The sequence below is a fragment of the Hylaeus anthracinus genome, unplaced genomic scaffold (assembly GCF_026225885.1).
Source record: "Hylaeus anthracinus isolate JK02 unplaced genomic scaffold, UHH_iyHylAnth1.0_haploid 0, whole genome shotgun sequence".
NCBI lineage: Eukaryota > Metazoa > Arthropoda > Insecta > Hymenoptera > Colletidae > Hylaeus > Hylaeus anthracinus.
The window spans coordinates 25,657,385-25,684,795 of record NW_026533254.1 but is presented as its reverse complement, the minus strand read 5'-3'; the positions used below and the strand labels follow the sequence as shown (position 1 = coordinate 25,684,795).

Below are 27,411 nucleotides of genomic sequence, written 5' to 3'. Positions count from 1 at the left end.
AAAACAAGGGAAAGTAAACAGGCGGATATATGTACTGTACCCTCATCTTCCTTTATTGTTCAAACAATTGCTCGTGATAAAGTAATTGTGCGAGAATTAACGAAGTATTTCGAAGGAGCGACGCGAAATGGATATACGCCGGTGAACATAATTCATCATCCTTCCTCTTTATCACTAAATACTTAAAAGAAAGAAAAAAAAAAAAAAGAAACGCAGTCAAGCAAGCTCAAATTCATAATTGTACATATATACGATATACATATTATATATATATATATATTATATATATTATATATACCTGTTGCAACATACTCCTTGCAGTATCGCCCGTCCCTTCACCTCCACCCCTCTCACCGTTCCCTCGTGACCAACAAACTGTGCATAATCATGACCCCTTTATCCCTCACCCACCCATCCCAAACACCCCCACGTAGTTTAACGATAATAAGAAGAAAGAAGAATAATTGACTAAGAACAATTATGTTGTTGATGAATGATTTTTATTATAAATGAAAAATAAAGATATTTACAAGAAGTCAGTATCAAGAATTGATCGAATAAATGGGTTTTTTTCGTAGCGGGGTATCTGAGAGGCGGGTCGTCGGAGTTTTTTTGATACGTTTTACTTTTTCGCCTGACGGGGGTCTAAAAAACGCGCGCAGCAGGCTTCCGACACGGCGAAACAAAATCTCAATGCCACGAATCTTTTCAATTACAAAAAGCAGGCTGCTGCTTCCAGCTTACTCGGATCTGTGATAGTCAAAGCAAGAAAAAAAAATGTATCCTTTTTCTCTTCATTCCGAAGACGTCAAAGACATATCTGTATTCATTAGGGAATGATTCCTTTTTTCTTTTTTTTTTTTTTTAAATACTACATTTACGGTTTCGTTTAATCGTTAGTTGTCGCGCATGGAAGAGAAAGAAAGCGAGCGAGAGAGAAAGTGATTCGCGTGGCGAGAGAAACAAAGAGTACGAGAGAACTAAAAAATTAAAAAAAAAAAAAAAGAAGAAGAAGAAGAAAAAGAAAGTCTTGTTTTCGAAGCAGCTCTTTGAGGCAATATCGAAGCGAATCGTGAGACGTGTGGATACGAGAGAGCGTCGTGCGTTTGTGATAACGTAATTAGAAGTTTTAAGATGTGGCAATGATAGAGAGCTTTCACGGAGACTTTATACGTTTGAATTAGTTAGAAATAAGATTTCTTCTACGAATTCGTAATGCAGCTATTACAACGAGTCGTGTAACGTCGTCCATAGAGTTATATTAGAATTACAGATTTTCCTATCTTTTTTTCTTTTCTCAGTGTTTCCTTTTTCTTTTCTCTCTCTCTTTTTTTTCTTTTCTTTCTTTACTTTAACTAGCGAAACAATGCATGCGCCTAGTATCTTTACGGAAATATTCCGTAATTACTATGCAATATTTAGGACGATATCGCGCAAATAGGCAACCTACATTTCACTCTCCATCCATAGACTCAACGAAGCTACGAGTTCGATCACAAATGTAAAGCTTATCGTTAATCGATTCCCCTTTGCAATAAGTCATATATTGTCCATCACTTTATCCAAAGGTGCTCACTAAATCACTAAATTTGTTGCGTTGTGTACATCTCTTAGTTCGCCGAGCAATTATTTATTCGCTCTTGGAATTTCCTCTCACCTGTAAAAAATCATTTATTTAACAAGCGATTATACTTTCATCCCCCCATCGGGTTTTTTCTAAGTCTATGTATCTTCCTCTTTGACCATGCCATTATAATCTAACGTCTACTGGTCTATAATAGAATACGAATAGAGTACTTTCTAAACGGCGCAAAGCAAAGCAAACAAAGTATCGTTCGGCAATCGCGTTACGATACTGCAAAAATTCATTCATCGCAATCAATTTTATACCCGAAACCCAAGTCAAACCTTTCCTTCTGCGAAGCATCTCAATGACTGGATGTTCCCGAATCGCGCCAGTCGTCTCTATCTCTGTAAAAACGTTACGATTGTGTAGAAACATTTGTCAACACTTTTCTCACCGACTAAGTACTTATACTTCTTCGAATCGTTTAATAATAATAAAAATTATCATTAACTATGTCAGCAAAACTTCTCCACAATTGTATAGTTCTTTTTTTCTTTTCTTTTTTATTTTACTTTACTATCGCTATTACCTTGATTGCTCTTCCGAGGACGCAGTGCTCCCATTTGTACTGAAAATTAAGAGTGTGTAATATACTAATTATAAAAAAAATAACAATCGTGTGAAAATTTACTTTTTCTTTAGCGCAAAATCGTCCCACTCGCTAAGATCGTATTTGGATAAGTCCCCGTCTTCTTCGTCCTCCTCGTCCTCCTCCTCCTCCTCCTCCTCCTCCTCTTCCTCGTCCACCGCCTCTTCACCTTCTGCATCGCCTTCTTCTTCTTCTACTTCCGCCTAGAATTCGGAATTACAGGAATTCCGACAACAAAAATAAGTAAACAGCCGCGCAAACATATTTTAACTTTACTCTTATTCACAAAGGCCAATGTTTCAATGATCTTTCGATGATGCTGTGATTAATTTTTAATTTCACAAGTAATCACGAATCCTCTCGTTAAAAACAAATCGTTAACAAAGTTCCGAGGTTCAACACGGAACAAAGTTAAACTATGCTCGTTTAATTCACGCTGTGCTTAATTTCCATATAATTACATTTTCCTCGTGTCTCTCCTCTTCGACAACCGCGTCCCTTTCGTCCTCGTCTTTCGATTTGTTACGCGGCGGACTGCTATACCTAGAGTCTTTGGAATCGTCGTCCGAGCGATTTTCGAGTCTCCGTTTCTTCCTGCGGCGTCCGAATTCGTCGTACTCGTCGTCGTCGTCTCTTCTTTCTTTATATTCGACTACCCCTCGGTCGTTGTATCCTCCTCCGTACCCTGTACGTTCCTCGATTTCCCCGAACTTGGGCGCGTTACACATGTTACATTGCTGTCTGCGCGCCCAGTTCACGTTTCCACACTTGCTACATTGCCAATCGTCGGCACTAGAACGCGAAGGGAAGATTTAACGCGGAGTCATTAAAAAAACAAGCAACCAGTCGTAAAAGCGTGGTTTAAATTGATTTTTACGTCGAGTTACTTAATCTTTGGTAACGTAGGATAAAATCAAACCGCGCTTACACGACTGTCGACGTACTTTTACCTTTTTAAAAAACAAGTAAATGCCATTGTTGATTTACAGAATCGTTTACTCACCTTGTCGCCGACCGATTTATGTTAGTTTTGTATATATTCAACAGAAATGTACAATATACTGGAAATTAATAGTGGTATATACCTGAACAATCCCCTACTTTTTTCCGCTGCCGCTTTTCCAATTTCTTGTCCTAATTTCTTTTTCTTAGGACATTCTCCTCTGTCTGCGCGAGAATATACTTTGTTAACGGATGTACACGCACGGATAAAATTACACAGCTATAAAACTATGGTAACATTCGTTTACTTATTAAAAAACTGTTTCATACATTACCGTATCAAATGTTATATACCTTTTCCGCATCGATTACAAGAGTTTCGTCTTGCAAAATTTACATTGGCACACCTGAAAGATTAAATACTTTTAATGCGTCTCGGATATAAGAACTGCCATAGCAACGACTGAACAATTTTCTAACGAGCCCACTTTAATTTCTTTATTGTAATTCTCATTCAATGATATATTATTCCAATGGATTTTCTTTGATATCCAAGATTTATATAACTATAATATAACTTTCCTTTGAACCTTGAATACCATGAATGTCACAATGAAAACAAATCAAATTTCAAGGTGTACTATTTAAATACTATTCGTATTCTAATCGACTCGTTTAATAATCGATGATTGCGATCGTGTTATAACCCGTTTGTTATTATTTACCAAATAATAGTTATATCGACATAGAGAGGTCAACGACAAGTAGCCTGTTGTGTACAAAATTTAATCGTAACATATAAACATGGTCTAACAGGAAGAAAAAGCTACGTGATATTGTACGAGACGTTATCGTGTAATTACGTACTGAGAATCGGGGCAAATCCAGTCCCCGTCATTAACGCTACGTTGACTATCCTCGTCTACTTTACTATTATCCATTTTGCGTTCGGTTCTTATCGGCTGCAAGTAAACTCGACCGACTATTTCAATCGTACTTGCATTTGATTCTCAGCTGGACGTTCCTTTTTAGCGTGTCTAACCTTTACGATGACGTTACTTATTCTAACGCAGGTGTCGCGTGAAAAAAGAATGATTTTCTCTCGCGATCTTTCGGCGTGCTGCTCTTTAGAACGTGTTATAAGCGCTACCAGCTATCGCATTAGTCGCGGGTACAAATTGATGCATCGAAACTATGGAGTGCAGTACGCTATAAGTGCGACATTAACGGCACAATCACAGCCTTCGACCATGAAGTACATGGACCGCTCAAGCACGCTCAAGCTTCATAGTTCATAGACTGAGCAAGACTGAGCGGAGCGTAACCAACATCTCTGTACAAAAAATGAGACTCGAAGCAAATGCGCATTCGTCGAGTTCGAAAACTATAGCAAAAATTCCATATCTGTGACAGGATTTGACCAATGGTCGAAGAGTAGTTCAGCCAAGTTCAGCAAACTGTTTCCCCACAGCTATCGCCCATTGACTGCAGCATTGACTGACAAATTTCCCTTCAATTTCCTTGCAATTTCCCTTCATTTCTTGACACATTTCCCTTCAATTTCCCTTCATTTCCTGACACATTTCCCCTTCATTTCCCTTCATTTCCTGTGACATTTCCCTTCATTTCCTGACACAATTCCCTGCAATTTCCCTTCATTTCCTGATACATTTCCCATTAATATTGCCCCATTTCCTGACACATTTACCATTTATTTCCCTCCATTTCCCTTTATTTCTTGGCCACATCCTCTCTCATTCTGTGATCCTGATAAAAAAGGTCAGTATAAAGCCAGAATTACAACGACAAAGAAATATAAACTTCAAGCCAGAATAGGATAAAAACCACAGATTCCACGTGCCACCTCTTACCATATGATGTTCTCCTGATACCAAAATACGTACCAAAACTAAGCCCCTTGAATTAGGCAACCTGTACTGACAGACATGTCGACCGGTTGCCTGTCCGTAGGCGCAAACGTGCCACCTCTTCGCACATCATGTGCTCCTGATACCAAAATGTAAAATCGACCAGAATTCCGAAATGTACCGAAAATGTGCCCCTTGAATTAAGCAACCTATACTTACAGATATGTCGGGCGGGTTGCCTGCTTTTAGGCGCTAACGTGCCACCTCTTACCATATGATGGTTTCCTGATACCAGGAGTAAAATTTTGACAAAAATTCGATACGTACCATATTCTCCTCGTGCCACCTCCTCGTATATCATATTCACCTGATACCAAGAGTAAAATTATGACAAAAATTCGATACGTACCATATTCTTCTCGTGCCACCTCTTCGCATATCATGTGCTCCTGATACCAGGAGTAAAATTTGGCCAAAATTTAATACGTACCATATATTCCTCGTGCCACCTCTTCCCATATGATGTTCTACTGATACCAAAATGTAAAATTGTGTAGTTGCTATGAGTTATTACGTGGTTTTGTGCCGCTGAACTATCCCAGTGTTTCTCGCGACAGTAGCGCCATCGGTGGGAAAACGCGCAAGTTTGTAGAGAATGTAGTTCATACTACTACCGCCAGATAGCGCCACGAATACCGTTTAGTCAATTATATTTTATTCTTCATAAATGCCTAATTAATACTATTCGTTGTTGTATAGTACTACAATGTAATATTAAAATGTAACATTTATCATTCCAATGAATAAGTTATTCAATGCAGCTATAATTATCGACCCTTTAATTAGTGGCGCCATCGACGGAAAAACGTCGAAGCTTGTAGGGAAGATAGTTTCCCCTATCGACACTAGATGGCGAAGCTTAGCGAAGCAGGGCTAATTAGTTCTAAATTAAACAATTATTCATACAAATGGTAAATTCACGTACTACTTAATATATTGGAGCTTTATCAAGCAAGAAATCGTAATAATTACGGGTTTATGAGAAATAAAGAAACATTGATTAAAAGGTTTCTGTGGTGCCACCTTACAGAAACTGTGGGAACTACTTTCACTACAAACTTGGGCGTTTTCCCACCGATGGCGCCACTATCGGATCGTAAAATCAATTATAAATTTGACATAATTACACGTGCGATAATCCTTTTATTAATTTATACACTTATTATTTAATTTGATTTCAAGTTAATTATAAGGTAAATCAGATATTACGAGGGTTAATAAGTATTAAAAAAGCATATCATTGAAAAATTAGTTCTGCCTTGTTCACCGCTAGATGGACAGACATTTTTGTGTCCATGAATTGAGCGAGAGCATGTGGTTATCAGTGATAAAGTCTGTCATTGTCACATTCTGTTGAGGTTAGCTTTAAGTTATTTGTGTCTGTCGTACAAGCGACATAATTTTTAAACGGAACGTTATTAACAAAGTATGGCGTACGTATTCTGTCCAACAACAATTTGTTTTACGTAATAAAGAAACAATATATAATCAACATACCTTGATATGTATACACATTTCAGTAAACATATGTTTCCATAATATTTACAATTAGGCTGGACTATGTTTATCAACAATTGACGATGAAAATATTAATTTGTTACAGGTCCAAAGTTACTTTTAAAATAACTCTTACTTCCGATCCAAAACTGCCATTTAAAGTGTAAGTTCAGCAACCCTATGCGACTTACTAGCTTACTGTCTGTAATCATTGCAAAAACGTGGACAAATGTTCGTCCAATACTCTATTTATATTCCGATGCAAACATGTCAGAGTTAAATCTTCTTGAAATACTGAAAATGTTCGATGTATACCTTGCTCTGTTAGAGAATTCTACTCTTGGCAAAGATATCGACACGGAAAATGTTGTCAAAACCTTCCAATGCGCTCAATTTATCGAATCTACAATCGCTAAAGCGTACGAAATAGGCAAGGAGAACATTCTAGAAAATCATCTTCGTAATCACTGGTTAGAAGAAAATAGGTCACACGTATATACCTTTTCCGAATTAAAAACTGCCTGCGATAAACTGTTAGAAACCTACCTGAAAGATGCTACCGTATCAACCAACGTCATAGACGAATTTTTGAAATTGTATGTTCAATACTACAGCAGCGACAGACTGAACAATTTTCTTAGATGCATAGTAATTAACGGAGTGTGTACAAATATAGTCATACAATCGTTAGGAAACCTAGGCATCTCTGAATCCGACATGCAGGACGAAGCTTTAATTATGTCTTGGGACTTATCAATCGGCAATGGTAATCGGCACGAGGTTTTAGAATGCATTTGCGAAATGTTTGACGACGGTTTACATTCAAAAATTGTTCGACTAGCTGTTAATTCGCACGACAAGAGTAAAGTAAAACAATTAATCGTTAAGCTGCTATCGAACAAACTCGTCGATAACGACGTTAATGTTTGTCTAGCGCTTGCAAATGTAGACAAGAAATCGCTTTGGAAATTAATTCAAAGCGATTCGGAGTTTTACACGAACTTTCTCGACGCTGTATTTTATTTTGCGCGTCACATGAAACGAGTCGAGAACGATTGGACATCGGACTGCGAATTCGAGTACGAGCATCTTCTCAGAATAGTAAAAACATTGGTAAATGGCCCCGCAGGAATTTCAGATGTGATACGCAACAGGGTGCAATTAGTTAAAATGCTCCCAAATGGTACAATTTGGCATAAAATTGAGAAAGATATCGGATGGTAATAGCACAATCCTTGTACAAATTATTAATCAAGAAACGAGATCAAAGAAATTATAAGTGAGATACGTGTGCATGCTAAATGGGTGTTTAATTATTTTGTAATTTACTATTATATTTACTATCATAAATTGTAAACGCTGTATAACGTGTGATTGTAGACTCAGCGTACCAGATAATACACCTTTCACTGCTGTATTGAAATTTGCGGCTGAAGAATTTAAAGTCTCACCAGCCACATCTGCGATAATCACGGATGATGGAATAGGCATCAATCCGCAACAAACAGCAGGTGAATATAAAAGATTTTGTGGTAACGGAAACTTGAATTCAGGATGGATGCTGTAATCGAATTGATTTCAGGAAACGTTTTTCTCAAACATGGCTCCGAACTTAGATTAATACCCAGAGATCGAGTTGGATATGCCAGATGATTTACAGAAGTTGTTACAAAAGAAATGCATTCCTTTCTAAAACTATGCATCTGTGTATAAATTATTTTCTAAGATGTACTTTACGAGTGTGACAACACTGCTACTTTTTTATATACATTTAAATCAACAAATATTCGCAGGATTTTATAAATAATTCTTATTCTTGTCACATAGAGATTATCAAATACGTTGGATTTTCATAAATAAGTGTAACACTGTTAATTTTCCTATAAAATTTGTTACTCGTCGCGATCGATACGTTTAAGTAGAAATATTCTTGAGATTTTTATCGTAAGGTTTTGTAAATTATTATTCTTGTCGCCTGGTGATCAATAAATGGATTTTAAATGAACGTTCTTTAATATTTACTCGTCGCTTGCTAATAAATATAAATAACACGAGGGTAGAATTACACGAGACCACCGGGGACATCTTTGATAAAAAGTTTTTATAGGTGAAATACATGTAAGAGGTATAAGGTCGATACAAAGGTATGTTATTACATGATAAAATTACTTAGCGATCAGTCATAGCGCAATATTGAACACTAAGAAACTTCTTGTTGCAATTGAGATTACGTCCACCGCTTTCGAGTCGTGTGCTACGAAAGATCGCGTGATAATTATCAGGGGGATGATTACAAATCTACTGTTGCAATTCAAGACAAAACTCACAGCGTAAAGTGTTACACGCGATATAGAATCCTTAAGAAGTATCATAAGTTACAATTATTTTCATTCCGAGATCATCTACCTTTCGTTTACTTTCGTCTATTGCTTCGATAGACGAATAGAAAAGAAAAATCAATACTACAGAACCAGAAAACGTGTACATGTACATGTACATTGTATTTCTCGCAACTTATGATAGCTCTTCAGAATATTTGCATAACACTATGCATACGATAACTTTCGACCATGTACGAGAGAGGAAAACAGGATAGAAAAGAAACAAAAGGCTGATAAAATATGCAACAACGATGTTTCTCAGTTCTAGAATACCCGATGAATAATTAGCTAGACATACAAATGTGAATTATAGTGCGGACGATGCGAATATGCAGCTATATTATTAATTTTTGTTCCTTTTCGTAGCGAAGTATTACCTTGTTCCTCTTTGTTTCATCTTTCTACTCTTTGATGCGTATAAAAGTTTAGTCGGTACTCGTGACCTATGCGAAGGTAACCTTATGGTTCTAAAACATTACAAAAACGTATGATCAGCGTAGAGAAAATATGCACGACTTTCTGAATGTAGTGCTTTCGAGGTGTCGGGCTCATCGTACAGGGAACTTAATCCATGAGCTTTTCGTCTCAATCGTCATGAAACTCTTTGGCACCTCCTTGTAGCTTACGATTCTGTGCCCACGAGCATCGTTGGCCAAACTTTCATTAAGTCATCGAATAAATTAACGTCTCTGCACGCAAAAAATAAAACTTTATCTATTACAAGACGTTTGGGTGTTTACCAGTACAATGAGAATTAATTTTACTAAAATAATAAATATGATACAGACATTGAAATGTTGTATTTAATTATATTAGGTAGACTAGAAAGTAATGTCGTTTCTTTTACATTAAATTCAAACAAATGTTTAATAAATTTCTATTTTTAATGAGAATTAATTGTACTAAAATAATAAATATGATACAGACATTGAAATGTTGTATTTAATTATATTAGGTAAACTGGAAAGTAATGTCGTTTCTTTTACATTAAATTCAAACAAATGTTTAATAAATTTCTATTTTTAATCAATTATGTGATCGCCCTCGTTATTATCAGCCTTTTGCCATCAGGTGTGCAAAATTTTCAATACCAGATTGATAAAAATTAACGAGCTGATGAGTGATGAACAAGTATTTAACATTACAATAACGACATTACTTTCCAGTTCACCTAACATTCATATTAATTCTGTACAATTCACTTTCATTGTATCATTATATCATAAATCGTTATCGTTGAAACACGGTCTTGTAACAAATAAAGTTTAGTACTAGTGCCCGAGACGCTACAAATTTATTCGATACTTAATCGATTAGTGGGCCAACTCTGCAAAATACAAAAGTGGAATGTTACTTTGGACTGTTGAGCAAACTGCGCGATCGTACTTTCATCGGTAACTACGTACTCGCTAGGGCTTGTCAAAAGAGCATAGCACCATAAGTTCAATTTCATTTTCTCTTTACATACGACGAACATGTTACGACGTTTGGAATATAAAAGTATAAAGTGTGCGTGATTCGCCTATCGAGCAGCAAATTCCATGCTCACGGATGGGACGCGTCCGGAATTCATACTAAACTGGAGGGAACCGTGTATTCGTACAAAAGTTGCTCTCAATCGTAGAAGTAGGAACCACCAGCGTATTCTTAGTAGTAACGAGGAAACTATCGATTAGATTATGTTACACACCGTTAAAAAAATAGTCTACCTAAATCGAGTAAAATGCATTTGTACAAAATCGCTTCGACCGAACACTCGTTTCGTCTAAACGCCGACGACGTCCCTGGAAAATATTACAAACGAACAATTTGAGGGGACATCGTAAACCATCGTTAACTATTAAATCATCGCTAAGTTACGCTTAGTCCCTATGGGAACGCTAAAAGTATAAATTTATAGTATATTAGATAGAAAAAATATGCATCTTTGAATCTTTCGATTCTTCCTTGTTCGCTGGCCATCGATAAACATGGAATTTGCGTTTCAACGTTCCGATCACAGACGCACGATGGTTACAAAAATTTAAAAAAAAAAAAGAAAGAAAAAAAGAAAGAAAAGAAAAGACACGTTTCACGTTTTATGATACATTCGGTGAATCCTCAACGTTGCTGTGTTTTTTCTTTTTTACAAATGTCTCCGCGCAATTTAAAGAGTATAAAAGTTGTTTTATTCGCTACACTCGAGAGAGCTATTATTCGATATCGTTTATAGATCTTGGAAAGCCCGAGTCAGTCGTTTTCCTGTATACTTCGCCGTACAACTTAATTTATCGACTTACCATGTAACGTGGTGTACCCTTTATCTATTGTTTTTTTCTATCTCGTATAGTATGTGCGTGTGGGTATTACGAGGTATCGTAGAAATTTCTATTCTTGTTTTACGAAAAAAAAAGAAAGAAAGTATCGTTCGCAAATATCACACGTACGATGATTACAATACGATAATGTATACACTGAGACTATCATTGGTGATGCTCTGTTGTTTAAAAAAAGATACGTGGCACTAACAGATATATATAATATATATATATATATATATTATATATAAATTATATAATATTTCAAGACTAATTTTTACGGATCGTAAATACTGTTGTTTAACAGTAGAAGAGGGCAATGCTTGTTCGAATATCCCATAAATTTATCTGAAATGTAACAAATATAGAGAAATGTTTATTTTTACGAAAACGTTAATCTTTTACTTTGGAGAAGGAAGAGTATCGAAGAAAATAGTAAAAAAATACTGACTATAAATTATGTACGTTCAAACAATGCCCAATTCCGATTAACAATACGCTAAATTTTTCTGTGTTTCCATGATCATAAATGGCACGTACCCTTTGCATACCTCTACAAAATAAATAATACATCTCGAAACAAATTATTTGTCTTACAAATAAAGAAACGAAATCGTTCGTTAAATTCGTTTCGCCCCGATCAGCAGAGATACATTCTTACGCAGTACTACCGAATTGGAATTACTTAGCCGCTTAAAAAAATCATGACACTCCTTGATCACGTAATCAAAACTATTGTCAAATTCTGATAGGTTTCCGTGGATATCAGTAAACTCTAAATCTCTAGTACAGCTCCTACTGATAGTTATACTATATAGTCTTAATACCGAGCGAATTATAGAATGGCAATCAACGTAAATTATTCACGAATTACGAACCGCGAGCACGATTTCCCTTTCTCTTCGAAATTTCTTTAGCGTTCCGCGTCCGTTCCTTAAATTAATTTGGTACGATGATCTGAGTGATTATACCTACGTTAAAAAAGTTACCACAATTTAAGAAACCGCGCGTTAGTTCTTGTCCGAGGGGGAAACTTTTCTTGGAAGTGTTCATTTCCAACTATAAATATCTCTTACCACGTACATATTAATATCGAAATGTTTCCGTTCATGCCGTGGCCTTTAACTTAGAAATAAATTACGGTTCGAACAGCTACGTTTAAATTCATCTTTATCTTACTGCTTTATTTCAATGACCTACCGACGCTGCGCGATCTTCACTCGTCCTGCAATTAGAAATCACGATTAGACGAAGAATCTCTGGAAATATAAATAAATGTGGAATGAAGAGTACCTACCCATTCGTGCTCTTCCACACCCTCCATGTGATCTTGTTCCAGAGAGCACTGTATTACATCCCCCACGAAGTTGCTCATGGTTTTTTGGATCTGGTACATATCAAATACGTTTAGGCAAAGTATACAGGAATTCGAATGGAATATTACAACTAGACGCGGATGTTTATGCAAATTAATATTCTGAAAGAAACGAATTCTTGATATTTTAAGTACTTTCGCATTTGTACACATTTTTATACATTTTTATAATTTTCCATAAATGCATAAACATCGGTCTAATTATACCGTTTCGACGCAGAGTCGCGAAGAAGTTATGAAGAAGCTTATTTAAGCTGTCGATTTAAGACAGCTCGACGCTCTTCCTGTCGATTTAACACATTAAGGACCGCACATGTAGAAACTGCGTGTAGAAAACACGAGAAAACTCGTGAGCGATCCTTAATGTGTTAAGAGTGTTTAGATATCGGGAGTACCTCTTCTTGTTTGGCTTTCACGTCCGGGTTCCATCCGAGTCTGCTGAAGGGCTGCGCGGACACAGAGAACGGGGTCGTCGACTGTTTCGCCGCGACCGGTGCGGTGACCACTCCTTGGCCTTGACTTTCAGACACTGAAAAAGAAAATAACTTGCTCGTTAAAGTAAATGCTTGGCAAAATAAACGCGATTCGATGATAGATAGAAACCGATACTTACGGTTGTCCATACCGGGTGGCTTTAGGCTTATTCTGTAGGCTTGTTTGTTGGCTCCGCTGAACCACTCGGTAGCGGTCATTGTTGGTTTCCATGTGACCTTCGTAGGCGGGAATAAGTCGTCCTGGAAGAGTTCGCTCTGAAAGAAAGGAACGAACGTATTACGTGTTACATCTTTTTACGGTTTTCCGTGCATTGGGTACCTTTCGCGTACCTTTATACGCGGGACAGTGAAGCTTAAGGGTTCTATTGTGTTGTTAGTTAATCTTAAAGCGGACGCGAACTCCACGCTGGCGACGTCGCACTTGTTCTTGGGGAGAAACGATAAACCTTGATGCAAACCACTGCATCGGTGATGACTAAGCGGACAGCAATAAGGAGCTTCTTCCGTCACTTCGTAGGCATATATCGTGATATCGCCCTGAAAGCATATCATAAACATTAAATCGAAATACGACCATATACATGAAGTATCTTTTCCACAGAAAGACAATTCTCCTCCTCTTTATAAGAATGACCACTTACACGTCCCGTCAGGAAGAGCGTCGAGCTGTCTTCGTCGTAATATGGCATCAATATTGCAGGCGATACATCCAGCCCAACGGTAGTCAAAGGATTGTTGAGATTGTCCGCTTTGAACACGTATATCTGCCTCTCGGATACTCTGAAAGTAATGAAAAAGAAGATGTATTCAAAGAGAAGATTGTATTCGTCAAAAGTTGAGCTTCGCGTACTTGTCGAATCCCATCACGACGAGAAACTGGCCCTTCAGCGCCCAAACGACTCGCGCGCCCCGCGTGCCAACGGGTCCCTTCCCGGTCTTCACCGGCGTGTCGCTGGATCGCGGTTTGTAAATCCGTAGCTTTCCGTCCTTGCACGCGCTCGCGAGATACTGGCCGCAGGGCGACCACGCTAGACTGAAGATCTGATCCGTGTGCCCTGTCAATGTTATTTTAGCGACCGCCACCTCGCAGGACCACAGAAGCGTCAAGTCCCAGATTTTCACGGTCATGTCGTAAGACGCCGATGCCAGAACGTCGGATGCCAAAGGATGAAATTTGATTAAGTATATTTTGTCGGTGTGGGCGTTTATCACGTGCTTTGGTTCGTTGGTCGGCTCCGAGAGTCCCGATTCCGGGATCTCCCATAGTCTGATCATTCCATCGTCGCAGGCTGTCGACAAGTAATAATTAGAAGCGATTAATAAACTTAAAGGCTATTAATAAACGTGTGTTAACCTTTTCAATTCCCTTACCAACAGCCAATTGCTGATTGTCAAATGGATTCCACTGGAAGTCCATCACCGTGGTGCCGTGCACCAACGCTGGCATTACACCATCAGGCAGCCTTCCTGTTTTCTTCAGTTCCAAAACTGCTATTTTTCCACCGGGTCCGCTCAGCGGTACAGCGACACGGTCGGGATTAGCTGCAATTGTAACGATCGATGATACACACCAGACACCGCTGATGAACTACCTTATACAAACTTTAATTACCATGAAAACCATCGCATTCCCCTGATATCTGCCGACTGATGTTCCGTATGTTTTCGATGTGGGTGGATTTGTGACCAATGGTTCCTTTTAAGTGTCTGAACTTTGATACCCTACCTACAGCAGAGAACGTTCTTGATGAAAATTGGGTAGAAGAATAAATTGAGAAGAAAAAAATTGAGTAGAAGAATAAATAAATATTGAACAATGTACAAGGTGGAGGATTTAAATGCACCCTGTATACGTATTCTATACTACATTCCATGTCGAATCGGCGAATCTTACCAAATACAGTCGACGTTCTTTTAGCAGTCGGCGTGACAGTGTCCACTTTCTCTAAACGTGGATCCATGCTCTGCTGACGCAACATGGGAATGACCTTCTTCACTTCGTCTTCCTTGATCACCTCGCTCTTCGTTTTGAACGAATCTCTTCGTCTGAGCATGGTCGGCGATCCCATCGCCTTCTCCGCCAGGTTTCCATCGGTCACAGAAACGGAACGACTTTCGTAAAGCCGTCTCCTCTCGGCGATCGAGTTTCTATTCGCGTTGCCGCGCTCGAAATTTCCGAGTTCTTCGTTCTCCGGCGACTCGTCCTTAACCTTCGTCTCGAACACTCTGCGTCTTTCAGCGGTGCTCGGTGTTTTCGGCTTGTACCCAGAATCGCTGGAATTAGCGTCCTCCTCCAAAGAACTGGAGTCACTTTTGCCATTTTCGGCCTCCTTGATACGTTCGTTATTGAAGGACGGCGACTTCTCTGGCTCCGCGTTGTTTTCCATCTGGTTGTTCAGGTCGTTTTGGTAGCCATTGGTGTCGCTGTTTGGTGCGATTGGAACCGAGAAGATCTTGTCGAAGGAGAACTCTTGGCTGCCAGACTTTGCTTGGAACGGCTTTGGGCCCAGTCGAGGCTAAAAGACAAGTATCGAATGAGAAATGTTAAACATTTGAAGGTATCGAAGAAGACTGTACAGAAGTTTGTTTTCAGAGATGGACAAAATCTAGACAACGATACTTCTAGATTACAAATTTAGCACTTTGACTGGCAGACTGATTCGCATGGAACTGTCCGCAGGGCTAAAATTTGGTCTCGAGTCAATTGGAAATTATAGAATTTAACACGTATTCTATCCAGATTGATTTTCATTAGTACTTCAAATTAATTGTTAGAGTTCCTAAGCGAAAAGCTCTGTGTTAACTGTCCGTAGAGTACATCGCTATCTATTGGGTTGTCTGAAAAGTCCATGCCGATTTTTAGTAGCCGGTACAGGTCTAAATATATCGGAATGGTTGAAAACAAATAAAATGGGGACATCCCTTAAAAGGTGGAAAAATTATGGAACAAAATTCAAACGTGTCTTTGAATGTTTCTTAAAAATTGGCACGAACTTTCTGGACAACCCAATAAAAAGTACTAAATGGTTACAAAGTACTAAATTGTTCGAATAAAATTGTGCCCATCTCTGATCGTGGTGTATTATGATTCCGATGAGATAAATGAAATGGGATATGCACACGATATCATCACGCATACAGAAGTAGAACATTGTTTCCTTAACGCTATTAGTTTCTGTTATATCCTGATTACAACCTTGTATCCCCCGATCGCGTTAGGGTTCACAGACGTAACTACTGAGCCGGGATTTGGCGAAGTGCGAGGCCTCGCAACTGGTTTCGGTTCGTCCTCTGAAATGCTGTTGGTTCTTGAGGTTCTAGGCAAAGGCTTCGGTGGAATCTGTCCTCCGTTCTGAACTTTGCACTTCTCTTCGTCGACGTCTGGCTTCTTCGACTCTTCTATCTTCTCCGGTTCGTTTTCGGGCGAGGATTCCTTCTCGTTCGCTTGACCTTTCCCGTAGCCCTTTGGTACAGCTATGGACATGGGCTTCGACTGCTTCTGTTCCACTTTTATTTCTCGCTCATTCTCTTTGAGCGTCGTTAAGTTTCCTTTGTGTACCTGGAGGTACGGTAAATTCCTTAATGACGGAAACTGCGCGGACTGAACTATCGAAGGCCTAGTTCCGCTTAAAAATTCTCTACGCGGGACGATTTGAACAGTTAGGAGGATAAGAGAGGCAATCGAACCCTTTGCACTCGACCGTAGGTTAGGAGGAAATAAAATATCTTACTTCAAATTGTTACTATTTGTATCGGTTTACAGCTCGGGAACCTGTTTATGTACCGATAACAATTTAAGATTCGACCTAAATCTAAGATATCTGAGATAAACAGAGACTGTTGTTTCCAAGTCGCCCTTCGAGTGCAAAAGGTTAATATTCGACATTTCCAAGGCTTGATTACCCTTCTTAAAGCCGCGCCAATCTCTACAAGCTTGTCACGCATACATACGCATCATTTGCAGGTAGAGATGGGCAAAATTCTTATCCAAATACAAATTTCGAATGACGTATAAGAAAATGAATCTTTATCGAACTTCAACTGTCGAATAAAGCCCGTCTCTGTTTGCAGGTTGTATCTTTTAACCCTCGACGACGACGTTGTGACTTCTTCGTACGTAAATGGCGTTGTATGGTCGTAATGGATAGCAAATACGCGAGGAACGGCTAATATTACTAATTCTGTAATTAATATCTTGCGAGTAGAAAAGATCGTACAACGCCATTCGAGAGTTACTTTGAATTTGAGAAAACTATACTCTAGAAAACCTAATTCACTCTTGAACACGGGGGGGAAAAAGAATGTCTGAGAGTATGTACAAAAAAAAAAGAACAAAAGGGACATCAAAGCGCTCGCATAAACACGGATAAAACTATTGTTCACACTTCATACTTATGATTACTTACGCTGACAGAATAAGCTACAGAACATCAATTGCCATTTAAATTACACGTGCCAGGAATAACACTTTGAACGGTGCTAATGTATAAACTATAAAACATACATTGGATATCTGAAACGTGAAAAAATATACACAGAACATGAAAGAAAAAAAATCAAACGATGCAAAAATAAAACAAATATCAGAGGAAACAATAATTTCATTGCGATACGTGAATGTTCTGTATAATAGATTCACAGCACAAGTTTAATTGTAGTCGAATTATGTTCTACTTCTATATTACTTTTCAATGTACGGGATATCCCACGGATAGCAACATATTAAGAATAGAATAGAATTAGTATACCGTTGTACTTGTAACATTATTCGCGCAGAGCTCAATTTTACTTTCTAATATTTTGCTATCTTTGGTTTAACGCCTTCATCGATAACAAAAACTAAACGAAAATAAGTTATTATGCAAAGTAATATTTTAAACGTCACACAATACATCAAAGTTTCTAAAAAATGTATCTCGGGGCAAACAAACACAAAAAGTAATGAAACGTAATAACGATGATGATGAGCGTGCAATTTCAAATGTCATCTATTCGTAAAGGATTACAAAATCTATCAAAAATGCATTTTATTATCGCCTCGATCAAAACCACTTGAAAATCTTCATATTTATTTGGAAATTCTACTATATATGAGACTCGTGAAGCTCGAAAAAGTGCAATACCTATATCAGGAGCGTTTACTTACCGTGATAGGGTCTTCCCCCTTATTTCTCTTGGCGGGATCTAACGATATTTTCGGAACAGGTATATTATGACCTTTAATCCATGCTGCTGCGTTATTCTGCGCAATGCAGCCTGTCGTGTCTGGATATATATCCGCATGAAAGTCTCTGTACGTCTGCGATATAAAATTGACAGTTTTAATAACCATAAGCCGATGCGCAATTCGATATATAAACGAATGTATTTACTTTTCTCGGAACTTGATACATGATAGGTATCACCATGTTCGAAGTGAGCTGGAGTAATCTATTAACTTCGGCTTGCATGACGTTCAATGCTCGTTTCGGTACTAAACATACTCCTTTCGTCTGCTCTCCGCTATGACGAATTCCTTCGACCAAGAAGGGATCCTTATCCATCACTTCCATATATATAATAGTAGTGTCTCCTTTTCCAGCAAGGAAAAGCATGTTCGTGTCGGGATCAAACAGAGGCATTAGAATTCTGTAAAACATGCTTCGCGTAAATATTTCTTTTGGCTACGAATTAATGTGATATGCGATAATACGAATCGATTTTTACCCGGTGCTGCAATCCAATTCCAACGTTTTCACGGGTTCCTTCAGGTGTCTCAAGTCCCTTATGTAAACCTGACGAAGTCTCGCCGCGTCGAATCCTGTGGTGAGTATCCTGTCGCTGTTATTCAGCCAGACGATTCTGGAATCTTTGATGCTTTGGTGACTCGAACAGGAGTTCACGATGCAAGTGGAGGCGCGGGGATCTATGATTCTCACTTGCTTGTCTTTGCAAGATGTTGCTAACAGCACTCCGTCTTGTTTCCAGCTTAGGGACTGGATCACCTCTGTGTGTTCGTTATTGGCTGCAACGCGATAAAATACAAATACATTACAAGTATCCAGACAGAAGATGAAGTATGTATTTCGTATACAGTGAACAACATAATTCAATCATCCTAAATTAAACATTAAGTTATGTTGTTCATACGGTATAAGAAAGTGTTTTCATTACAAAAGAGCTCCTGTTGCGAAATCACGTCCCACAGAGACAAATTTGTATAGGACACTGTTGTGAGAAGGTGTTCTGCCGCAGGGTGCCAACACACTGCTTCCACTCTTCTCTGGCGATGGGAAAATGTACATTCGGGATTGCATAGTGATTCTTCCAAACCCGTTTCTGGAATGTGCCATAGCTTCACCTGCGATCCAATATCGATACAATCGTAAGTTAAATTGAAACATATAATCTATAATATCCAGTCCTCTTAATTAGAATAAACTAGTACATGTACTAGTAATCGAACTTGTTTAAAGTAACTGTAACTCACGAGACAATCCTGCGAACCAGTAGCCAGTAAACCATCGTGAAACGGAGAGAAATCCATATCCGTTACAGTATCTGCATGAGCATGAAGCAGAGGCATGGTTTTGCTTTTTCTACCGCAATCTTCCAGTGGTAGCACAGCGAGACTAGATCCTAACAAAATAAACGTAGAGATACGAATAAATGAATACTATATAGACAAACAGAACTATGTAATACATTCGAATGCATGTACCATTATGATCTACATTGAATGCCATAAATGCAGCGGATGCTGTGATGTTGTTGCCGTATGTTTGGTACGAGCCAACCGAAATGTCTCTAATGCAAGCCTCCGGTTTAGGGACAATCGGAGCTGCATTTTTATACTTAGACGCTTTGAAACGCCAAGCCATTTTGACGTTGTCGACGATACAGGTTCTGGGAAAGTTTCCTCTTAAACCATGTAATCTGCTAAACAAATTTACACGAACAATTTACATGTTAGTTTAGTAGCTTACTAGTTTATAGGATAATTAAACAAGTAAGAATATAGTTAAGGATACAGTTGTATGGATTCATAGATAAGCGACTTATAGTCTTGTACGTATTCTATACCACGTGTTCAATAAAATTCTCCTTTCGTTAAAGACCTATGAATTTAAGAGCGCCATATGAACCTATTTAACTCGCATTAACTTACATAAAGAAGATTGCATAATGTAATGAACGTAATAGAAATAATTGTAGATAGAAGAAAAGATTAGTCCTGGGATTGTGTATCGTACAGAGTCAGATGTTCGAGTTGCCCGAGTTAGTCTTTAAAAGGTCTACAACAATGCAAAAATGAATGACTCAATGTTCCCCTTTCCAGTGACACATTATTCTTAACTCAGGAGTGATCTTTTCTTCTCCACGCGATACATACTGTACATATATAGTTCGACTCACACGCGAAGCCCCACAACAAATTAATCGCGTAAGTCGAGGACTCGCTTTATCTTTATATTATTATGAAGGAAATTTCTGTAACGATACAAACAACGATAAACGGTGATGCCTCGTGCGCGAGAGGACAACGCTAGGAAAGGGTATCGACACTGGTGCAAAGCTGTGCATGACTAATAATTTGGGGGTGAGAACCACCCCACCCTTAATCGTCGTACCTACGTAAGTAATAACAATGACAGTGGAATGGAACGTTTCCAGCTGGGAAAAACGGGAGAGAACGTTAGCGTTACTCACGTGCCACTGTTAGGCGTGACTCGGCACGCTTTTCACCGAATATTATCACGGAATCGAGCCTGAGGAAGACCAACCAGCCAGTATAAACACAACGATGGCAGGTAGGCGTCTCTGATCTCGACGGCTGACAGGCGGAAACAGGAAAGTCCCCCTCCAAAAGGTCTCTTCTATCTTCGTCGATCACAGGCTACCGTCCACCACCGTCACGTTGCTCGTCAATGACGTAACCAATATACCGGAGACCCTTATCTTACGATTCATTACTAGAATGAATTATTACATCGATTACTATCGCTAAAATCACCCGATCATGCAAGCTTTCGTTATTATAGATATCTAATTTAATGCTAAATTCATCAGAGCAAGAAAAGCCTCTACGCTGAATTTTACAATTTATTTCTTAATTTTACGACGGAACGTTGTTATAAGAATTGTAGATTACAACGTTGATGTACATAATAACGTTGGAAAGTTCAAAATTCTTCGAATTCGCAGTTTTAGGTACATCGCTGGGTGTTCGCGAGGAGATAAGACGCTATCTTCGGTGGTCGTGGACAAAATTGTTATCTAGATGAAAACTTTGAGTAATGAATATAAAGGATCGACGAGTTTGAACGGGTCGATTGTCAAATAAATAATCGAATCGCGTTTCATAGCGAGCAAATAATGGTTTGAATGAATCTCTCGATCGAGTATTATTAGATTCTTTTTTTTAGTCGTGACATTGTGCAGGAGTTAACCGTGAATGGGAGAGAAATTCTGTAACGTGGAGATTGTATTTTAGTACTGGAAGTTCTTTATCGATTAACGCGTATAAATAAAGATCGCAACCCTGCGTTTTAAAGGTCATAGTAGACTGGAAGACGAGGATTAATGCGTCGGATTGATGTATTGTATTACCTTGAAGGAATTATTTTTTTACATGAATCAAGGTTTCGAAAATAAGCGCACACGTATCGAACGATCGAACGATTTCGCTCTTAGGATATTTTTATGTTTCTTTCCATGAACACCCTATATACGAGTGGTCACGTTCCGAAATCAGCTGCGAGACAATGCGAGACAACGCTGACAGAAATGGCGATGGTTTAAGCGTGCACGAAACATCGATATCCGTCATTTTGCTATGTCTTTGCATCCACTGGCCTATCGTCCTTCATCCAAGAACACGTTATCGCTTCCCAGGACTGTTTATCCTAATTATCGCATTATTCTGTGAAAATAGAGTAGCGTTAGTTTGCGCAATCGCGGAAGGATGCAGCCCCCTCCCTTATTCTAAAGTTTTAAATTTAAAATCCAAGTAGAATTCGCGGGAACGCGAAAGTCTATTACTTTTTTTTTTAAATAGCTGAGAAGTTAACGGCTGCGTCATTCTTTCAATAAAGCCAACTGTAGCAGGGGAACCACTTTCAAGGAGGACAAGTCCGCCAGAACAGCCTGAAAAATACGTCCCCGTATAATCTTCGACGTCTATTTTAAAACAAAATTTTATTTGAAATTATTGAGTTGCCCGGAAAGGTCATGTCGATTTTTGGTAGATGGTAGAGATCTGAATATATCGAAGTGGTTGAAAACAAATAACATGTATACGTCCCTTAAAAAAGTGGAAGGGTTGTGGAACAAAATGGCACCTATGTAATTCAATATACATATATCCATGGGTGTAGAAAGTATTCGTACACCGATCAATTTTCAAAAAAAATATTTGTGTGAAATTGTAGTTTCTCAATTTCTGTTTTTATAATCAATGATACTTTACATATTCTCGGAAATCTCTAGAAAGGATAGATTACAAATGATATAGCTATTTATGTAAGTTGCGAAATTAACGAGAAAGAAGCATTAATCGATAGAAATATTGAAGCAATGAGTATTCGCACAACTATTTAATTTTTAAAGCTTGATCAAAAAGAAAGAGAAACTTACATTTATATATAAGTATATAATACTTCCTTCGTGGGATTTCTTGTTGATTTTATAACTATTGTAACTTTTCTAAGCATTAAATTAACTAAATTTATTCGAGTGGGATCTCCTTTCATTCCTCTATTAGAGCCTTTTTTAAAACTGCTTTACTGGAAATTTGATGTTTTCTAATTCGTACGAAGCAATAAACTAATATGTTTATGTTATAAAATCTACTGTAAATGGTTCGTCATAAGAATCGTACAAATACTTATTCCTTTTATATTTTTATCCACTTTTCGCATTTTTTTTTTGTTCATTTCACAAATTATATTAACTAGTAAATGTTGTGTGGTCTATATTTATCTTAGAGACTTCCGAGAATATGTAAAATATCATAGATTATAAAAAAAGAAGTTAAGAAACTACAATTTCACACAAAAGTTTTTTTGGAGAATTGATCGGTATACGAACACATTCTACAGCCACTGTATATTAAAATTCAAACGTATTTGTGAATTTTTCTTAGAAATTGGCACAAACTTTCCGGCCAACCTAATACATACATGTACCCCGAGACAGTCGCGTTACCTCGACGCCTTGTTGAGTGTTGACTTGCATCAGATTTTCCTTCCTGAAACTCAAAATAATGACCGCTAGCAAGGGAATGATCTCTAATGAATCGTAGCCTAGAATCAAGTCCCAAAGATAGAGCAGCTGTTCCGGGGGTAGGTGGCCGCTGAAGCCTCTCATGATCCACTTGAACACCACTTTTATCCTGAAAGAAAACAAGCTCTGTCGAGAATAAGATGAAGACGAGGACGAAGAAGAAGATGGAAAGGACGATCGAGCTTACGGTTGCATATGAAAGTTCCTGAAATGAATCCAAAGGAGGGGCTCGTGACACTGGAGCAATCTCTCGAAGAGCAAGCACAGGGCGACGATGCCCTGCTCGTGACTGGACACGGTGTGCAACCGGAACCAATATCGCAGATAAAAGGCTCGGAAGGTGTAGTACATCGCGCAGGGATCGTCGTAGAGGTAGCAAAATGGCGTGGCTGTAGAATAATTGCATAGAATAATTGTACAGAAATTTTAACGTGTATCAACCTATTTTTAAACGGGAGTCTATAATCTTTATAATTCTAGGATCCCTCGATAAATAGTGCGAGGAGACGTTTGCGTCGCTTATCAATTACTTCGTGGACAAAATTACGATATCATATGGAAATTATGATGGATAAATTCGTGTCTTCTTGTTTCTTTTCCGATTCGTACCGTACATGGTGAATCCATGAAACGGAATCACTCCACTCGGAGGGAATACCAGTGTGTTCTCTAACGTGGCCGGTTTTCCTTGCAAAACTGCGTGTATCACTTGGCCACCTGCGCTCCTATCGGTGGTCACAGGTGCCAATACTTCCGAGTCCCTCGAAAAGCATAACATCGTTTTGTACAAAACATCCTCGAACACGAAATACTGATCGTCGTTCCTCGCCGTTAGCTGCACGTCCTGAAAACGAAAAGAGATTTGTTATGGAGTGTACTCGATCGAAAAATTCTGCTCTTTATTATATTTATACCTTATAATTTATAATTACCTTTATTATCAACTTATCCACAACGATGTCGTACTGCAACACCATGTTCTTTAATTCCTCGTAGTACTCCACATCCTGCAAAGGTAGTCGACTTATAAATACTTTTCCGAATGAAAGAAATACGTGAGCGAAGGTCGAATCTTATTGATCCTTAATTGACGGGGCGTAGTCGAAATGACCTGACCTACTGTTCCATTGGTCGCGCGTCACGTGATCTACTTTTAAGCTAGGGTCATCCTTGCAAGGTCATCCGAAGGTCAACATATCACACGCGTTTGAATTCGTCTTTTTATCGGCTACGAGACTACGATATTAAAAATAAAGTATTTAAGAAATATCGATGACTGAAATTTCGTTAAATACGACCTTGAGATATCTTCGGAGACATTTTAGGTTAAAATCACAGGTGGCGCGCCCTGTGTTTAATTCATACAGTAAATACCGGATAAGTGCGAGATGAGATTGACTGGATAAACGCAAGATGACTATCCCCACAGCGAACAGCGTACAGTAAAACCTCGATATGGACCGTTTGTTTTGAAAGTGGCGCAAGTCCATTTGCACAAGCATACATCAGTTCAGTAAAATACGCCTAAAACAAATTTACATAACCAAATTACATATTGATAAAATGGTAGAAACACTGCCAGACTTCGTATAATTTTTCTAAATTTTTTAATTAACAGATATGTTAACCTTTAATTTTCTCGAAACAAGAGAATAACGGACTTGCACCACATTCAAAATAAACGGTCCGTATAACGGACTGATCGAGGAGAGGGGGTGTCCGCGGCCGACTCGCTCTCGCCAAATCCGCCTGGCAACTGCCATAACTGCTCGTCAACGGTTTTCGACGACGTTCGGCAAAACAAAAGCGCAACAGTGTGACACCACCGAGCAATGCCGACCAGAGGAACTCTTTTCGTCCATTATATCGAGGTTTCACTGTAACATGATCCTAACTGACTGCTTTTTTTTCTCGGACCTCTTTCTCTTTCGCTCTTTATCCTGTTCTATGCTCGACGCTCGACTCGAGCCAAATGTAAACACAAAAACCTCGACTTTGGTATCTATCTAAATAGTTATCTGCAATGGCTCAGGTCCCGATTTTCTTATCCAGTCTTTACTGTGTATCGCATATAAAAACAGTACACTAACAGCAGGTTTAGCATTAATCCTTTGCACTCGAGAGGTGACTTGAGAGACGTGATTAGGTTTCACGCAGCAAATCTACAATACCTAATGTTTCTTTAATTTTAATTTTAGTTTAATTTCTTTGGAAATATCTCGAGTGCAAAGGGTTGATACTCTAAGCCGAGAGCGCGAGAGATTTTTACGTTCTCTTTCACGGTGGATCCCAACACGAGGGACCAAACGCGTCCCCGTAGCGATCGAGGAACTCCGCGTTTCAAAAATTGTTGGGCAACAGGAGCGTGATTCGACTTCAACACTTTCTCGCCCAGATGGATCCTCTCCTCCTCCAGAGTGGCGAAGTTCTCCGAGCCGGGCATATCGGGACTGACGCCTAACAGCGGCGTTCCCTTCGCCAATTCACCGTACACCCGCCTCTATTGATAAATATAATAATAAACGTGATAATTAATAGACGCAGATATCCCACATCGCTGATCGTGATATTTGTTTGTTCGTACCAATTGAGCGAGGGTCTTCACTCGAATCTGTATGTGACTGAACTCCCAATTCAATTCATCCCTGAAACAACGTTCGTTCGATCGTTTACAGAAACCGCAGGCTCTCTAGTTTGTGAGTGTACCTTTAAGAGTACGCGAGAAATTAAAGAGGTTATGCCTCCGACGTAATAATTTATAACTAGACTGCGGATCTTTATGCGTTTATGGGAAATTTGAATGTGCAAGAACCTACAAAATGCAAACAATATGCAAGAATATAAAAAAGATTGAAAGTAAAGATTGAAATTCATGTTGTAATATTTGCAGAATAAAATAAATTCCTATTTGGGTTCAATTATTTGTAGGCACGTTCGCGAAGATTTTATTTTGCATAAAGATCCGCAGTCTACTTATAACAAATGTCTCGAAAACTATTTAAGACATCGCTTTGAAATAGCTGCGTGTAAATAAGAATTGTTTGATAGTACAATATCGCCTCGAAATAAGCAAATCGGTCGGGATTTCAAGTTAATCGGCGAGTTGTTTATTTCAGAGGGAGGTATATGTATAATATGCTATAATGCATCGTTATTCGGGTTGACCTTGTCCTCGAGCGAGACAAGGGAAAACCCGTAGAAAAGAAAACACGGAGATCCCTGTAGCGGCAGACTACATACAACCGACAGTATCGTTTCGGTGAATACAGTGTATTCAATACACACGCCAGAGAAAGAGAAAACATTGCACATGTTCTGTGCCCTTTCCACTGATCTGTTCTCGCTTTCACGGACCTCTCGCTTCTTTTCGGCGGGCGGGTTCAAGCAAAAAAGGTGGGGATAGCGAGTTGCTTGTTTCGAGGCGGAAAACGGTTGCTTATTTCGAGACAATGTAGTGAAAACGTGTAGCAACAATGTGCGTGTACGGTTGTTTCTTGAAGGATGGATTCCGTATGGCGAACAGGACGTCCAAGAAGTCCTTCGGGGCGTAGAGTGGCCTGTACTGCGACAAATCTAGAAATTAACACGCGTTTGGAATGAAATTTGCCTCGGGACACACCGACGAAAATCGAAAGGATCGTACCGATATCGTAAGTGCTCAGTTCGTTCCATTTCTCGGCGAGCTCCTCGCGATCGGCGTTGGGTCGTATGCGAGCCAGTGGAACGTTCAACTCGTTGCACGTGGAGTTCAACGATTTCTGGATTCGACGCTCCCACTGTACCTGGGCCTTCTTCAAGTAACTCAGATCCACTTCTTCCATCGACGGCGTCGATGTCGTAGACAAAGAACCCTTGAACAGAGGTTAATCCTTTGCGATCATTATTTTTTGAGAATAAATTACGGTTTCCTAACGCAACTATATATAATATATATTATATATAATTATTTGTATATATATATGTTATATATTATAATAGAAATAATATATATAATATATAATTATTTGTATGTTAATTA

General features: G+C 38.7%; 4 protein-coding genes across 14 annotated transcripts in view; 1 reads left to right on the top strand and 3 right to left on the bottom strand.

Annotated features, from left to right (window-relative positions):
• Positions 1–32: 32 nt before the first annotated feature.
• On the bottom strand, positions 33–4,470 carry LOC128889406 (zinc finger Ran-binding domain-containing protein 2). Of its 6 annotated transcripts, none has more exons than XR_008460438.1 (8): positions 4,026–4,470; positions 3,513–3,565; positions 3,302–3,383; positions 2,678–3,008; positions 2,259–2,419; positions 2,157–2,195; positions 1,451–1,971; positions 33–750 (listed from the first exon to the last, which is right to left on the bottom strand). XR_008460438.1 is itself a non-coding variant. In XM_054147037.1 (8 exons), exons 1-7 carry the CDS (start codon positions 4,097–4,099, stop codon positions 1,929–1,931), a joined length of 783 nt encoding a protein of 260 aa, XP_054003012.1. In that variant the 5' UTR covers positions 4,100–4,470; the 3' UTR covers positions 33–1,657; positions 1,909–1,928. The 6 variants fall into 6 exon arrangements, 5 of the variants coding, with proteins under 5 accessions (XP_054003012.1, XP_054003023.1, XP_054003002.1 ...); XM_054147037.1 differs by having other exon boundaries at positions 33–1,657; positions 1,909–1,971; XM_054147048.1 differs by having other exon boundaries at positions 33–1,652; positions 1,909–1,971.
• Positions 4,471–6,289: 1,819 nt separating this feature from the next.
• LOC128889398 (ubiquitin-fold modifier 1) lies at positions 6,290–8,588 on the top strand. Of its 2 annotated transcripts, XM_054147014.1 has the most exons (4): positions 6,290–6,519; positions 6,690–6,746; positions 7,964–8,094; positions 8,166–8,588. In XM_054147014.1, exons 1-4 carry the CDS (start codon positions 6,515–6,517, stop codon positions 8,234–8,236), a joined length of 264 nt encoding a protein of 87 aa, XP_054002989.1. In that variant the 5' UTR covers positions 6,290–6,514; the 3' UTR covers positions 8,237–8,588. The 2 variants fall into 2 exon arrangements, with proteins under 2 accessions (XP_054002989.1, XP_054002979.1); XM_054147004.1 differs by lacking the exons at positions 6,290–6,519; positions 6,690–6,746; positions 8,166–8,588 and adding an exon at positions 6,753–7,803 and having other exon boundaries at positions 7,964–8,095.
• A 79-nt stretch (positions 8,589–8,667) lies between these two features.
• On the bottom strand, positions 8,668–20,946 carry LOC128889305 (coronin-7). Of its 3 annotated transcripts, none has more exons than XM_054146845.1 (18): positions 20,820–20,946; positions 19,831–20,045; positions 19,600–19,748; positions 19,284–19,470; positions 18,837–19,134; positions 18,503–18,758; positions 18,277–18,429; positions 16,327–16,689; positions 15,025–15,646; positions 14,743–14,856; positions 14,502–14,672; positions 13,981–14,419; positions 13,772–13,910; positions 13,461–13,667; positions 13,250–13,385; positions 13,032–13,165; positions 12,559–12,648; positions 8,668–12,486 (listed from the first exon to the last, which is right to left on the bottom strand). In XM_054146845.1, exons 2-18 carry the CDS (start codon positions 19,988–19,990, stop codon positions 12,478–12,480), a joined length of 3,627 nt encoding a protein of 1,208 aa, XP_054002820.1. In that variant the 5' UTR covers positions 19,991–20,045; positions 20,820–20,946; the 3' UTR covers positions 8,668–12,477. The 3 variants fall into 3 exon arrangements, with proteins under 3 accessions (XP_054002820.1, XP_054002810.1, XP_054002829.1); XM_054146835.1 differs by having other exon boundaries at positions 19,831–20,048; positions 20,820–20,937; XM_054146854.1 differs by lacking the exon at positions 16,327–16,689 and having other exon boundaries at positions 19,831–20,048; positions 20,820–20,937.
• Positions 20,947–21,182: 236 nt separating this feature from the next.
• LOC128889368 (TBC1 domain family member 19) overlaps positions 21,183–27,411 on the bottom strand; it is an 8,305-nt gene continuing 2,076 nt past the window's right edge. For 2 of the 3 annotated variants that reach the window (XM_054146944.1, XM_054146953.1), the window contains exons 4-13: positions 27,037–27,244; positions 26,879–26,966; positions 25,978–26,038; positions 25,663–25,893; positions 24,326–24,400; positions 24,003–24,237; positions 23,581–23,782; positions 23,316–23,502; positions 22,152–22,256; positions 21,183–22,032 (exon numbers count right to left, since the gene is read on the bottom strand). In XM_054146944.1, coding sequence (XP_054002919.1) covers positions 22,188–22,256; positions 23,316–23,502; positions 23,581–23,782; positions 24,003–24,237; positions 24,326–24,400; positions 25,663–25,893; positions 25,978–26,038; positions 26,879–26,966; positions 27,037–27,244 — 1,356 coding nt within the window. In that variant the 3' untranslated portion in view covers positions 21,183–22,032; positions 22,152–22,187. Of the gene's footprint in view, positions 22,033–22,151; positions 22,257–23,315; positions 23,503–23,580; positions 23,783–24,002; positions 24,238–24,325; positions 24,401–25,662; positions 25,894–25,977; positions 26,039–26,878; positions 26,967–27,036; positions 27,263–27,411 lie in introns of all 3 variants that reach the window. The other variant, XM_054146957.1, reaches the window with a different exon arrangement.